The sequence below is a fragment of the Mauremys mutica genome, chromosome 8 (genome assembly GCF_020497125.1).
Source record: "Mauremys mutica isolate MM-2020 ecotype Southern chromosome 8, ASM2049712v1, whole genome shotgun sequence".
In the NCBI taxonomy this organism is placed as follows: Eukaryota; Metazoa; Chordata; order Testudines; family Geoemydidae; genus Mauremys; species Mauremys mutica.
The window spans coordinates 66,272,879-66,287,439 of NC_059079.1; the positions used below are offsets into that span (position 1 = coordinate 66,272,879).

Consider the following 14,561-nt stretch of genomic DNA (forward strand, 5'->3'; position numbering starts at 1 on the left):
ACTAGGGTGACCAGATCGCAAGCGTGAAATATCAGGATACATTGGGCGAGCGGGGGAAGGGGGGGAGGGGAGAGACGACGACGACATGGGTGCACAGAGCCATGAGAGGGGGCCCTAGCAAGCTGCGAGAGGGGTTGTACGGCCCCTGCTGCAGCCCGCACCACAAGCCACAGGGCAAGGACTCATGGCCCCAACTCCAGCCCCCAGTAGAAGCCACAGGGCCAGGGGCACAGGGATCCAGCTCCAGCCCCCAGCTGAAGCTACAGGACAGGGGCGCAGGATTCTGGTTGCAAAGTCAGATCCAGTTGCAGGGCAGGGGAGTGAATTTCCCGGTTCTAACTCTGGCTCCAGCCCAGTCCTGCCTTTAGCCCCAGCTTCAGCCACTGACAGCTGAAGCAAACTACATCACAGAGGTCTGGAATCAGTGAGTCTAAATTATAGACTTAGTCATAATACATATTTAAACATACAGATTTATTTGTACACTAAACAAACAACCGGGGATAAAGGGCCGGGTTTTTTATTCAGTCAATAAATCAACTTCCCAATTTGCATGTCTCTCAGATATGCCAGAAGTCTAGTACTTTTTGGCTGACTTTGCCATAGCCATAACTTGCTTCTGGGCAATCACAAAGCTGTAGAAGTCCTTGCAACTCAACTGGAAATTCATTTTGACAAGGGTTTCACTCCGCACCAAGTCTATGCTGTTTCGATTCCAGACATCAGTCCATGCACCTTTCATGACTGAAAATACACGTTCTGAGTATGCATTGCTTACAGGTATACTGAGCATGTATGACACCAGCTTTGCCATGTTCAGGAATTCAGTGCTACTGTCCTTGTTTCTCAGCACTTGAGACCAGAGTTCCCCAACTGAATAGTTTCCAGGCTCCCCAACTTGGAGTTGATGTCTTTGATGATACAGTACTCATCATACAGCTGATCAGGATCGACTGTTTTCAGAAGGTTTACAGCTGTCATGGCTGCAGACAGATCCTTGAATTCGAATACCCTATTAACTTTGATGTTCAAGCACTGGGTATTGAACAAGTTCACACCCTTGGGAAGACTGGCAAATTTGCGGACAAGTTGATTCTTAACCGCAAAACCAACTCCAGATTCACGACGTTCGTCACTGCTACGTCCACACCAGAAGAATGTGTAGCCACCCCCTATTTCTGTGAGCTGACCTTCGTTGGATAGACGAGTTTCACACAGGGCCGCAATATCGATGTTAAATCTTGTGAGCTCTCTAGCGACCAGGGCTGTACTTCTTTCTGGTCAATCTGCTGAGGGGTTATCTTGAAGCGTGCGTACGTTCCATGTACCAATAATGAGTGGTGTCACCTTGCGGTTTGTTATTTGAAGTTTTGTTGTTCGACCGCATAAGATGGGATCCCCTCCAGCCGCGGTAAGCTGGCCAGAGTTCTGTGAAGCAAACAATGTTTAGGGCACCTTTTCTAGCCCCTTCCTCTTGCTACGGAGGTGAGCAGTGCGGTCCTAAAAAGGGCTGCTCAGTCACTCAGGTAGACGCCGAATCCAGCTGTTGCTTCGATCAGCAAGAAGACGACCATTAGACCTGAGCCGCCTGTGTGCAGGTCCGCGGCTACAGCTCCCAGTGTATCCACACCTGCTGCTTCGTCGCTCGCCCATCGCCACAGGACTTTGAAATTTACGGAAGTTAGGAAATGTCAAGACTTGCGCGTGGATTGGATTAAAGTGAAGGAGAGGTGCGCATAGTCAGCCTCACTCTCTCTTCCCAGATCCCATCTTGCTCCAATGGCAGGACAAGAGTCGAGACGGTTGGAGATGGGCTGGGCGCAGGGTTGACCAGGGCATCTTTCGCGTCTTGCCGTGCTCTTAGCGTACCACACCGCTTGCAGAAACCGCCTTCATGACCGTTGGTCCTATTCTAGAAGGTCTCATCCGCTCAATCCGCCGGAGTCTGTCTTCTCATGCTCGGGATAGACAAAGCCCTATCTCACCGGAGGTCTAAGCCCAACGGCTACCCTCAACCTGGTTTAGCCAGCCTGTCGAAGCTGTTGCCCGGGATGTGGCCGCTGCGCATGCTACAGCTACTGGGAGCCACAGGTGAGAGCTGAGTGACAGGTGGGGACCAAAGGTGGAGGAGCTGCCCTGAAAGGACACGACATGCCCCTACACCAGAGGTGCTGCCCCTCCCTGAACACCCCATACACCCCAGTCTTCCCAAGGGTGTGAACGACCGACTCATGACACTGCATCTTCCACTACCGAGAGGAAAGCGAGTTATACTAATCAGCGCTTACGCACCCACAATGACGAATCCGGATGAAGTAAAGGACAAGTTTTATGAAGATCTTGATGCCCTACTCTCATCCGTGAAGCACACCGACAGGCTGATTCTACTTGGTGATTTTAACGCGAGAGTAGGATCTGATCACTCTGCCTGGGATGGCGTCATTGGAAAAAATGGAATCGGCAAATGTAACAGCAATGGCCTATTACTCCTGAAGACATGTGTGGCTCATGATCTGATCATTACCAATACCATCTTCCGCCTGCCCACTCGCAAAAAGACGTCCTGGATGCATCCACGCTCCAAGCACTGGCATCTCATTGATTATGTCATCGTGCGGAGGAAAGACAGACAGGATGTAAGGGTGACTAAGGCCATGCCGAGTGCTGACTGTTGGACTGATCATAGACTCATTATCTCTAAATTAAGCCTTTACATCAAGCCAAAGAGACGTCCGCAAGGAAACAGAGCTGTGGTGAAAAAGATTAACGTCAGTAAACTGAGGAACCCCAATACAGCAGCTTTACTAGCAGAAGAGCTTGACAACCAACTCTTAGAGCTGCAATTAGAGGAAAATGCTGAGAAGGACTGGGAACGCTTCCGGAATATTGTGCACTCTTCTGCACTAAAGGTTCTTGGACCCTCACACAGGAAACAGCAGGACTGGTTTGATGAAAACGATGAAGAGATCAAGGCCTTACTTGCTGAAAAGCACCGCCTTTACCGTGCTCATCAGAACGACCCGTCATCATCAGCTAAGAAAAATGCCTTTAACAACACTCACAGGACCGTACAGAGCAAGCTCCTGGTTGAGTGCCAAGGCAGGTGAAATCCAGATGTTTGCTGATAGAAACGATGCCAAATGGTTCTACGAAGCCCTCAGATCCTTGTACGGCCCTCGGCCCTCAGGGAGCTCTCCTTTACTGGATTTAGATGGTGTAACTCTCATTACTGAGAAGACTCTGATTCTACAGCGTTGGGCTGAGCATTTTCAATCCGTACTGAACCGCCCATCTTCCATTAATAACGAGGCGATTGATAGAATGCCCCAGGCGGATATCAACCACAGCCTGGACGTTCCACCATCAGAGACTGAAATCCTACAGGCCATCAGCCAGCTGTCCAGTGGCAAGGCCTCAGGATCTGATGCGATCCCAGCAGAAGTTTATAAGGATGGTGGTGCAGTGCTTGTCGACAAACTCACTCAACTGTTTCAGTCCTTCTGGAATCAAGGGTCTATTCCTCAGGAATTGAAAGACGCGTCCATCGTACAGCTCTATAAGAGGAAAGGAAATCGAAAAGTCTGCGATAATCATAGAGGAATATCATTGCTTTCCAGCGCAGGCAAGATCCTTGCACGAGTGTTGCTGAATCGCCTGATTGACCACCTGGAACAGGGTCTATTACCCGAGACACAGTGCGGCTTTCGTAAAGAGCGTGGCACTGTGGACATGATCTTCGCAGTCCGACAGCTCCAAGAGAAGTGTCAAGAGCAGAATCGTGAACTGTACACCATCTTTGTGGATCTCACCAAGGCTTTTGACACTGTCAGTCGTGAAGGTCTGTGGCGTATCATGTCGAAGTTTGGGTGCCCTGATAGATTCATCCTGATGGTACGTCAGTTCCACGACGGCATGATGGCTCGTGTTCTGGATGACGGAGAAGCTTCAGAGGCCTTTCCCGTCACAAATGGCATCAAGCAAGGGTGTGTGTTGGCACCGACCCTGTTCAGCATGATGTTTTCAGCCATGCTGTCAGATGCCTTTCAGAACAGTTCCTTGGGAGTCAGCCTAAGATACAGGACTGATGGGAAACTGTTCAACCTGCGAAGACTCCAGGCTGTCACTAAGATAAAGGAGACTGTGCTACGAGACCTCCTTTTTGCTGACGATTGTGCCCTGAATGCTGGATCAGAGCAGGAAATGCAAGCCAGCATGGACAAATTCGCAGCAGCATGCGATAACTTCGGCCTTCTTATCAACATAGAGAAAACCGAAGTGATGCACCAGCCAGCTCTGAAAGCCCAACACCAAGAGCCCACCATCACAGTGAAGGGGCAAAAGCTGCAAGCAGTGGACCAATTTACATACCTTGGCAGCACCCTCTCCCGCGCAGTGACAATTGACATCGAGGTCAACTGCAGAATCGCCAAGGCAAGCTCTGCATTTGGCAGACTGCTGACCAACGTGTGGGACCGCCGTGGAATAAGCCTTGCTACAAAGCTTAAAGTCTACCGAGCAGTAGTGCTAACTACCTTGATGTATGCCAGTGAGACCTGGACTGTATACAGGAGGCACGCTAGGCAATTGAACCATTTCCACACGACTTGCCTCCGCAGACTTCTGAGGATTCGGTGGCAGGATAAGGTGCCTGACACAGAAGTTCTTTCCAGAGCAGGCCTTCCGTCAATTTACACTCTGCTTATGAAAGCCCAGACACGCTGGGCAGGCCATGTTGCAAGGATGCCAGACCACCGCATCCCCAAACAGCTCTTCTATGGTGAGCTGTCTCAAGGAAAGCGATCGCACGGGGGACAAAAGAAGCGATACAAAGATACGCTGAAAGCCTCTCTTAAGTCCCTGGATATCGACATCACCTCCTGGGAAACCCTGGCACAAGACCGATCGACATGGCATACGCTGATCCACCAAGGCTGCCAGACATCTGAAGCCAGAAGGATAACCCTAGCACAAGAGAAGCGAGCACTCCGTAAAGCCAGAGCTGCAAATGTTGTAACAGTGGTGCCCACACGTCTGCCCGACATGTGGCAAAACATTCCGTGCCCGTATTGGCCTTACCAGCCATTTGCGGACGCACCGTGGACAGCTCACAACCTGATAGATGTTAAGGTCATCTTCGAAAACGATGGACGAACATCATCATCACTGAACAAGTAGCCAGCTGTTAAAAAATCAAACCATTTATCCAAATATAGGATCGACACATCGTAAAATTTAATGAAGTCTTTCTGGAGACATGCAGCAGTGACAGGCAGCATCTCAGTTAATGCACTTTCAACTTTGGCGCCGAAGAATATGTCATTTTTCCCTTGCTGAAGTTTAATTCTCAGAGTATTCATTATGGCATACACTTCACATGCTGTCATACTCTCATTTTCCAAACAGAGCACAGTATCATTGAAGATTTTCAGGACATTCTGGAGGAAAAACAGATGAACCTCAACTTTGCTAGGCCCCTCACCTTGTTCACCGTTTTCCCTGTCCAAGAACAGCATCCATAGAAATTTTGGACACTTCTCACTGCCCAGAGAAACAAAGTAGCACTTAACAGCCTGCCACATATTTACAAGCCTGTTTACAGCTGGGAAAAAACTCAACCAGTGCGTCGGAACATGGTGCAGTAAAGTGGCATACTCCATATCCACAAAGTCAAACATATCCTTCAATGCTGCTACTCTCTTAGCAGAACAGCTGAAATGACTGAACACCTTAACCACCAGAGTCTCAATGTCAACTTGTAGGGTATTGCTACCATGTTTCACGGCGTTGTGCACAACAAGGGAAGGGCAGTTTGCTGGTAAGATATTTTTATTTTGTTTTTTTAAATTCTGGTACACTGATTGTCGCTTTCCATAATTCACGTTTGCATTATCAGCACAGTAGGAAGACACTTTGTTTAGGTCTAGTTTGTGTGTCACAAGTTTTTCAAGTAATGTGTTGCTTATTGCCTCTGCGGTCTCTTTGCTTTGCTCATAGAAGTCTAATAATTTATCTTGGACCCCATGTTCAGGTGTCTAGTATCTCAGTGATAAGGGGAAAGTTTTCACATTGCCCTTGTTAGATGCATCTGTGGCAACTGAGAAATAGGGACCATCTGGCTTGCTGAGGTCTTTTAAAAAGAGTGGTGACAGCACATTTTTGATCAATGCCTCCGCTTTAGTCCGGCCACAGCTGACGTGCTTTGCAATCGTTGAATCTGAATACAAGGTAGGTGCCAGTTTAAGTTCACAGTCACATGAGCAATAGGAGTGTTGATGGACTACTGTGTGGTAAACTTGAGTTAGCTCAGTAGCGATAACCTTATATTGAAGGATTAATTTGGCTTGCTGAAAAAAATGTGAGACCAGGGTGTTGCTCTTGTGAGTCTGGGTATTTTGTCCATGATTTTTTGATTCAGCATGATGCTTAACATCAGACTCACCGCCATGGCAAATGGTAAATTCCTTCCTGCATGCTTTACAAAAGGCTTTTGAATCACACTCATAGGATTTCTGAATCCAGGTGTAAGTGGCTTCCCATTCTGTCTTATATCTGCACTGTCTTTTTTGTATTTTGGTAGTTGGCTCCTCCCTTGCCGTTGCCATTTCAGGTGGGGTTTTCAGCTGAAAACCATTAGCTAGATAACTAGCCACTGAAAGTCTCTGTGCTTCTTATGTGTTATTACGTGCCCACTGTAGTTTGTCCTACAGTAAGCACTGTGGTTCAGAACTGTAAACTACTGTAAATTTGCATTACACCGGAAAACAATCTGAAAAAACAAAAATGCCAGTAGATAACCGATCACAGTCAGGTTTAATGGGACATTCCCAATCAACTAATTTTCTATTTCACTACCAAATGCAAAATTTTACCTGAATATCGGGACAATGGTGTCCTGATTGTACATTAAGCAGATGTATGCTGCCAGGTGCAATCCCTGCTTGCTAATGTGGGTAAGTGAACTGGGCAGCAGCCTAGCAGTGCTCAGCCCCAGCCTGCCCTGTGTAGAATCAGCATGTGCAGAGGCAAGTGCCTCCTTTCCTTGGCTCTGCCATGAGCAAGGTGGACCGGTCTGCATACACTCTGCTGGGGAGGAGGATGCAGCCTCTGACACTTAACTCGGGGACCTGCCAGCCGCTTCCTGGGAGCCACCTCAAGTAAGCACTGCCGGGAGTGGTGCTACAGCTACATAGCTGCAGCTCTGCTGCTGCAGCACCATAGTGTAGACACTTTCTACATCGATGGAAGGGGGCTTTCAATCACTCTAGTAAACCACCTCCCAGTGTGGTGGCAGCTAGGTTACTGGAAGAATTCTTCTGTCGACCTAGCTGTGTCTACACCAGGGTCTAGGTTGGCTTAATTACAGCGCTATGTGGTGTGAAAAATTCACACCTCTAAGAGATCTAAGTCGAGCTAATATTTTTATTTGCCTTCTGGTTTTGGAGCCTTTAGGGATTAGATCTTAAAGGTTTTGTTTGTTTGTTTCTTGTTTTTCATCCAACAAACATAAAGGCTGGAAACTTACTTTTTTTAAAAAATGCAAACTAAGATTATCCTGTAGTCCAAGGAGGACCCTCAACAAATCAGAATTTAAGCAAAATGCCAAATATCACAAGACTTATGATAAAACTGCATCTCCTGTGCTATTCAGACAACTTAAACCAGTGAGATTTGACTATTTCTAATGTAAATTTTAATACTAGGATCTTCATATTCTGATTCCTGCATTCGGTTTCAAACTTGAGAAATGGTTCATTTTGTTTTCACAAGCTCTAAGTGAAAGCATAAGGCAAACCCTCACCCCCAATAGTGGCTGTTGTGGTTAGAAAAGGGAAATTTGAATCAGGGCTCCTTGAATCCATTTCTGGCTCTGCCATTGATTTATTATGTGGTCTTGGAGAAAGTACTTTACCTTTCCCCATCTGTATAATTATGATTTATTCTTTGTAATACAGCAGTAATACAGAGCCTCTAACTAGCCCCTTTGTGTTTGGGATACTGGATCTAATAATGCTTAGCTACTTCTCAGGTGTATTGTGAGGATATAAACCTTGTAAAATGTTTTGAGATTCTTTGAAGAAAAATGCTATACATGTTTAAAGATATAGTGATGAGTGTGATGTAACTGTCTGGACATATAGTGGTGCAAACCATTATTACTGTTCCAATACATAAGGGAAATATTTTGGAAATTAAGGTTTAATCAAAGAGCACTGGGTGAGGGATTTTATTCTCTCTCTTATAATCCAAGTGTTTTTAAATATATTTATAAAGCTAACTATGTATGTGAAGGGAGATTCTCAACCTAGGAAAGCCAAAATGGTAAGTATTGCACTAAGACGGTTAGGTGATGTTAAAAATACTTACTCAAATACAATTTGATGAATTTTATGCCACTTAACTTTTTATAAATATTTTAAAAAATATCTATGTGAAATCTTTTACAAAACGTTTACTGTAAAAATCTGATGTATTTTTGTACTTTATTTCTGAGGTGAAACAAAAATATTGCTAGAATCCCGAGACTGCATCAACATACTACTACTTGGGTGACTTTTTTGGCCATGGGGTATTTGAGAGGATTCCTGAAACCTGGAAGAATCCACCTAGCCACAAAGTGACCAACATTTTGCATTCAGAATTCTTCAAAACCAGTCAGGAAGAAAAGTTTTATTCAATCTTTTTAGGTGTCATTCATATCAGCGCTATAAAGCCGAGGAAAGAATGGTAGTTATTTCTGAAGAAAAGTAATTTTGATATATTCTTGTCTAATAAATATTTATACAGCTATCCAAGGTGTTGGAACTAATCACTCTAGTTTTCCTTTAAAAGGGCAAATTTATTGTGGTTTTATTTCAAGCTCAGAAATGTAGCATACACAGTAGTGCGATATTTCAGTTCAAGAGACAGATTCAAATAGATATTTTCATAAGGTCACAGTAAAACTTCGTAGCATAGTACTACTCCAAGAAGTGATGATATAAAATTTTTCATGTTCTTACTCAGGAGTTGTGCTCCCTGCAGATTGAGTTGGAGTGTGACTCGCCCCTTAATATAAAGATAAAGCCAAATCTGTTGCAGACGGAGAAAGGCAAGTGGCTTGGTGCGCTGGTCTCATCTCCCCGAGCCCGCCCCGCTCCCTTCTCCGCAGCTTCGCCCCGAGCCCTCCCCCCCGGGAGTCTCCCCTTTTGGCCACCAGGTTTCACCCCTGCTTGGCCAGGAGCCCCCCCAGAGGGACCTGCCAGAGGGGGCCAGGTGAGTTCCAGCAGTGCTTACCTGAAGCAGCTCCCAGGAAGCATCCAGCAGGCAGGTCCCTCTGGCTCCTAGGGTTGTGCGGGTCGGGTCAGGTTGAGGGGGGGGCAGGGGCACGGGGGGCTCTATCCCCCCCAGCGCCCACTACCGTGTCTACAAGCCCCGCCCCGCTGTAGCACGCAGCGGAGCGGAGACCTCCTGCTGCCTGTGTGTGCCTGGAGCAGGGCTGCACTCTGCAAGCTCCTGCCGGCCGGCGGGCTGGTGCCGCTGCGCCGGGAGCTCAGCTGCGCTGCCCCACGGCCCCCCAGGAGGAGAGGTGAGTGGCGCCGACGGTGCCGGCTTGCCACAGTCCCCCCGATATCGGGACAAAGTGCGTCCCGACCAATGTAAGGTCGGGACATGGGACGAGTCCCCTAAAATCGGGACTGTTGGGATGTCTGGTCACCCTAATCTCTACATAAGAACATAAAAATGGCCAGGCTGACAGTGGCCCATGCCAGGTGCTTCAGAGGGAATGAACAGAACAGACAATCATCAAGTGATCCGTCCCCTGTCACCCATTCCCAGCTTCTGGCAAACAGAGGCTAGAGACACCATCCCTGCCCACCCTGGCTAATAGTCCTCCATCCTCTACAGAGCAGTCCAGAGCTGAGCTGCACATCCTGTAGTACTTCCCAGCAGGAGACCCCCTCTGATTGGCAGCTTTGCCCACTGCCCCGCCTCCTAGGGAACAGCAGCCAATCAGAGCTGCTGCAGGAGGCAGACAGCGCTCTCACACCTCCCCTTAGGAGCCCACACTGCATTCACAGGGGGGAGGAGGAGCAGAGGGACGCAGCGGCTCTGCCCCCTACTGCCCATCCTGTGAGCAATAGGGATAGGACAGTGTCTCTGTACCCGGCCCCTCCCCACTTCAGCACCTGGCCTGGGCAGGCGGGGTAAAGAGCCCCCGGAGCAGCAAGCAGAGCGGAGGTGTGGCTGGGGAGCAGAATTGAGTGGGACAGACTTGATTGCAGGCTGGGGGCACAATTGATGGGGGGGTCAGAGAGGCGGAACAGATGTGGGGGCAGAATTGATGGGGGACTTAGAGGAGACAGGATTTATTTGGGGAATGGATGAAGCATTAATTGCAGGGTGAGGGGATGGGTAAATGGGGTGGCGGTGACAGAGCCCCCATTTTTTTCAGAATATTTTAAGCATGGTTACATCGGGGAAATGAGCCCTTCCTGGGGAGGGTGCGCAGGGGCTGACGTGTGGCAGGGTGGCTGCAGGAGCCCTGTGAATCCTGTCTGCTAGTAGCAATTACTTTATTATGCAACTGAGCCAAGCTGCATTTCCAGCAAGAGAGAAGCCCAGAAGTGGTCCCACCCCTGCTCTGATCCTCCCTTTCCAGGAATTCAGTGCCTCAGACAGCCCGATCAGAGAGCAGCCCTGACTCAAGCTGCTCCTTCATTCGGAGTCGGCAAGTGATTGCAATTCCTCCAGCTCTGAACTGCACCAGCGGGGATACGGCCGAGGTTTCCCCTCTCCCAGGGGCTGGCAAAGCACTCTGAGGCCAGACGGCATGGCACAGAAGAGGGTTGCAGTTATTGGAGCTGGCGTTTGTGGACTGAGCTCCATTAAATGCTGCTTGGACGAGGGGCTGGAGCCCACCTGCTTCGAGAGAAGCGGCGACATTGGAGGGCTCTGGAGATTTGAGGTGGGTCCGAGTTTCTCTCAGTCCTGACTCGCTTGGTGGGGTGGAAATGAAAGTGTTTCCAGCCTTTCCCCCGGGGAGAACGTTCTCTAGGAGCGTTTCTCTGCATGCTCCAACCTCTGCTTAGGAGCAAAACAATCCAGGGCCAGTAGCCATGTGTCAGACTCCACCACAGCCTTACCATGCTAGGGAGCTGTACAAACATCCCCAGCGCTGCTAACACCAGTTCAGCTGCGCTGCACTTAGCCCCCACAGGAGCTCCAGCACTGAAAAAGGCTGTTGCAGCCAGAGCTCCACCTGCACCAGGTGCTGCTGAGCTGGTTCTAGCCATGGGGGAAGAGTTTGTATAAACACTGTCATAGAGACCAGGCTTCAGGCTCCCTTAGACCTGTGTGCACCCGCTACGGGCCTGACCCAGAGGCCAATGAAGTCAACGGGAATCTTTCCACTGACCCTAGGGGCTTTGGATCAGGCCCTTACCAATGTGTGAGGGAGCCTGCAGAGGTGTAACTAATGTGCACCAGACCTGGAAGAAGGTGCGAGTTGAAAGAGACGCCCTCTGGCTTTAACATACACAGTCTACCATGCTTCTGCTGCCCCCCTTCCTGCTCAGAGAAGTTTACTTCAGCTTAGACTCTCTGATGCCCAGTTTCCTCTGAGCTTTGCCCACAGTGATGTTTATGGTGAGTTTTCCCTACTAGCAAATAACCTAATGGAGTCTTAGTTCAGGCAGTGTCCCCAGGGTTCTAACCCCCCAGGATTGTCCTGGAGTCTCCAGGAATTAAAGATTATGTCTTGTGATGAAACCTGCAGGAATACATCCAACCAAAATTGGCAACCCTGCATGTTCCTGTTGCGGGTAGTGTCCCTGTTTACTTTGCCCCAACCAGCTTTACACTTCACCAAGTTAGGCCTTGTCTTCACTGCTGGAAAAAGAGTTACTCTGAGGTAAACAGCACAAACTTGAGGTAATAAAACAGTGAAGACCAGGAACTTTAGTTTTCTTAGGAGTTAAACAGCTCTCTGCCCCCTCCAGGGATTGAGTTAAACTCATGGCCAAAATAACATGCCTGGTCTTCACTAGGCATTTACCTAGAGAAAAAAAACTCAGGTACATTAGTCTCCATGAGGTAAAAAATTCACCTTTGATTCTTTCTACAGTCTCTTGGTCTTGCATGTGATTTAGGCACCTGGCATAAAAGTCAAATAGTTAAGAAAATATAAGTCACGTTGAGGAAGATGTGGTTTATCTCAAGAAGGACTATAAACCAGTGCCAGTAATTCTATACGTTAGAAATGACTCCAGCCAGCCATCTATTTTTTATTATCCCTTCCTAAATTCACTGTGATTTAGGTTTTCCTAGGATTCTTTCAAGTTCAAGGTGATCATATGATCTCCTTTTTCCTGCTGGTTTTATTTGTCATCCCCAGAGGGGATTTAAAGAACATTTAAAGAAATGCCACTGCACCCCAGGCTAACATCACATGACAAGACACACTCAAAAGATGATTGTCACCTCAGCTGCTGCAGACGGAGTCAGTAATTCTGGCTATTTAACTTGTAGAACTTTAGTTCTTTGGGAGTTCACATGGTTAATGTTACAACTCATAATGTTCTCCTGCTCCCTGCAGGAGAATCCCGAAGAGGGCAGGGCCAGCATCTACAAATCTGTCATTATCAACACCTCCAAGGAGATGATGTGCTTCAGTGACTTCCCCATCCCAGCCGATTTCCCCAACTACATGCACAACTCCAAAATCATGGAGTATTTCCGCATGTACGCCGACCACTTCGACCTTCTGAAATACATTCGCTTCAAGGTGAGGAGAGCTGGCACAGTGTGCAGGGGTAGGGGGGAGAGAGAGAGAGAGTGCATGCACAGGTGTGCAAGGTCTAGGTGAAAGAATTTCCCCCCCACCTCCCCCATGAGGAAACATCTCACACTCATGAAACAGGGAGAACCAGAAGAGCTGTTCTGGGACCTCGTTTCATCTGGGGGCTGCCTGGCGGAAGTTACAGCCCAGCTCCGAGGAGCCGCTGCAGCCCCATTCCCTGTGGGAGCCAGTGAGCCCACAGAGGCCATGAGGCAAAATCCAGCAGAGCCCAGTTGGCCTCCTGCTGCTGATCCCAGCTGTGCGCTGGCCTTGTGCTTCCTGGCCGGGTTGCTGACTCAGGCATGGGGAGGAAGTTAGTGTCAAGGTCTCCATTCCGAGGGAATGGATGAAATTCCCTGGTGCCAGCTTTGAGTGCCCTTTTTCTTCCAGACCATCGTGGTCAGTGTGACAAAACGCCCAGATTTCTCCACCACGGGCCAGTGGGACATTGTCACAGAGACGGCAGGGAAGCAGGAGTCAGCCATTTTTGATGGGGTCATGGTTTGCACTGGCCATCACACCAACGCCCATCTGCCACTGGACTCCTTCCCAGGTAGGACGCGGAGTGCAACACTAATTGGAATTAATTTGCAAACTGGACACCATAAGATTAGGCCTGAATAAAGACTTGGAGTGGTTGGGTCATTACAAAACCTAAGCCTGATTTCCCCAATACTAATTTCCACCTCACACACCTTCTTGTCAACTGTCTGAAATGGGCCACGCTCATTAGCACTTCAAAAGTTATTTTTCCTCCCTTGGTATCCTGCTGTTAATTGATTTTTCTCGTTAGAATGACCTCACACTTGGTAAGGCAACGCCCGTCCTTTCATGTATTTATACTTGCTCCTGTATTTTCCACTCCATGCATATGATGAAGTGGGCTCTAGCCTACCAAACTTTATGCCCAAATAAACATGTTAGTCTCTAAGGGTATGTCTACACTACAGGAGTAGTTCGATTTAACTTAGGTCGAATTTGTGGATTCGACCTGATGAATTCGAATTTGTGTATCCACACTAAGGACACTAATTCGACTTTGTGAGTCCACACTAACGGGGCAAGCGTCGACATTGGAAGCGGTGCATTCTGGGCAGCTATCCCACAGTTCCCGCAATCCCCGCTTCCCATTGGAATGCTGGGTAGAGCCCCCAGTGCCTTCCGGGGGAAAAATGTGTCGAGGGTGGTTTTGGGTAACTGTCCTCATTCAACCGTCACTCCCGCCCTCTCTCCTTGAAAGCGCCGGCGGGAACTCTGTTCGCGCACTTTTCTGGTCAGTGACAGCGCGGACGCCACAGCACTGCGAGCATGGAGCCCGCTGCGATCATCGCTGCACTTATGGCCGTTGTCAACTCCTCGCACCTTATCGAACACCTCTTCCACAGTCAGCTGCTGAGAAATCGGGCAAGGAGGCTCCGGCAGCGCGGTGAGGACGTGAAGTGTGAGAGTGGCACAGACCTCTCACAAAGCACGGTACGCCGCGCCGTGGAGATTATGGTGGCAATGGGTCACGTTCAAGCTATGGGACGGCGATTCTGGGCCCGGGAAACAAGCACGGACTGGTGGGACCGCATAGTGCTGCAGGTCTGGGATGAATCACAGTGGCTGCGAAACTTCAGGATGCGTAAGGGCACTTTCCTTGAACTGTGTGACTTGCTGGCCCCTGCCCTGAAGCGCCAGGACACCTGGATGCGAGCAGCCCTGAGTGTGCAGAAACGAGTGGCCATAGCCCTCTGGCAACTTG

At 48.7% G+C, this 14,561-nt stretch overlaps 1 protein-coding gene across 4 annotated transcripts in view; it reads left to right on the plus strand.

Moving 5' to 3' along the window:
* The first annotated feature begins 9,482 nt into the window (after positions 1-9,482).
* LOC123376668 (flavin-containing monooxygenase 5-like) overlaps positions 9,483-14,561 on the plus strand; it is a 37,478-nt gene continuing 32,399 nt past the window's right edge. For 3 of the 4 annotated variants that reach the window (XM_045028866.1, XM_045028868.1, XM_045028869.1), the window contains exons 1-3: positions 10,617-10,945; positions 12,575-12,763; positions 13,208-13,370. In XM_045028866.1, the coding sequence (XP_044884801.1) occupies positions 10,811-10,945; positions 12,575-12,763; positions 13,208-13,370 (487 nt within the window). In that variant the 5' untranslated portion in view covers positions 10,617-10,810. Of the gene's footprint in view, positions 9,566-10,616; positions 10,946-12,574; positions 12,764-13,207; positions 13,371-14,561 lie in introns of those variants that run through there. The other variant, XM_045028867.1, reaches the window with a different exon arrangement.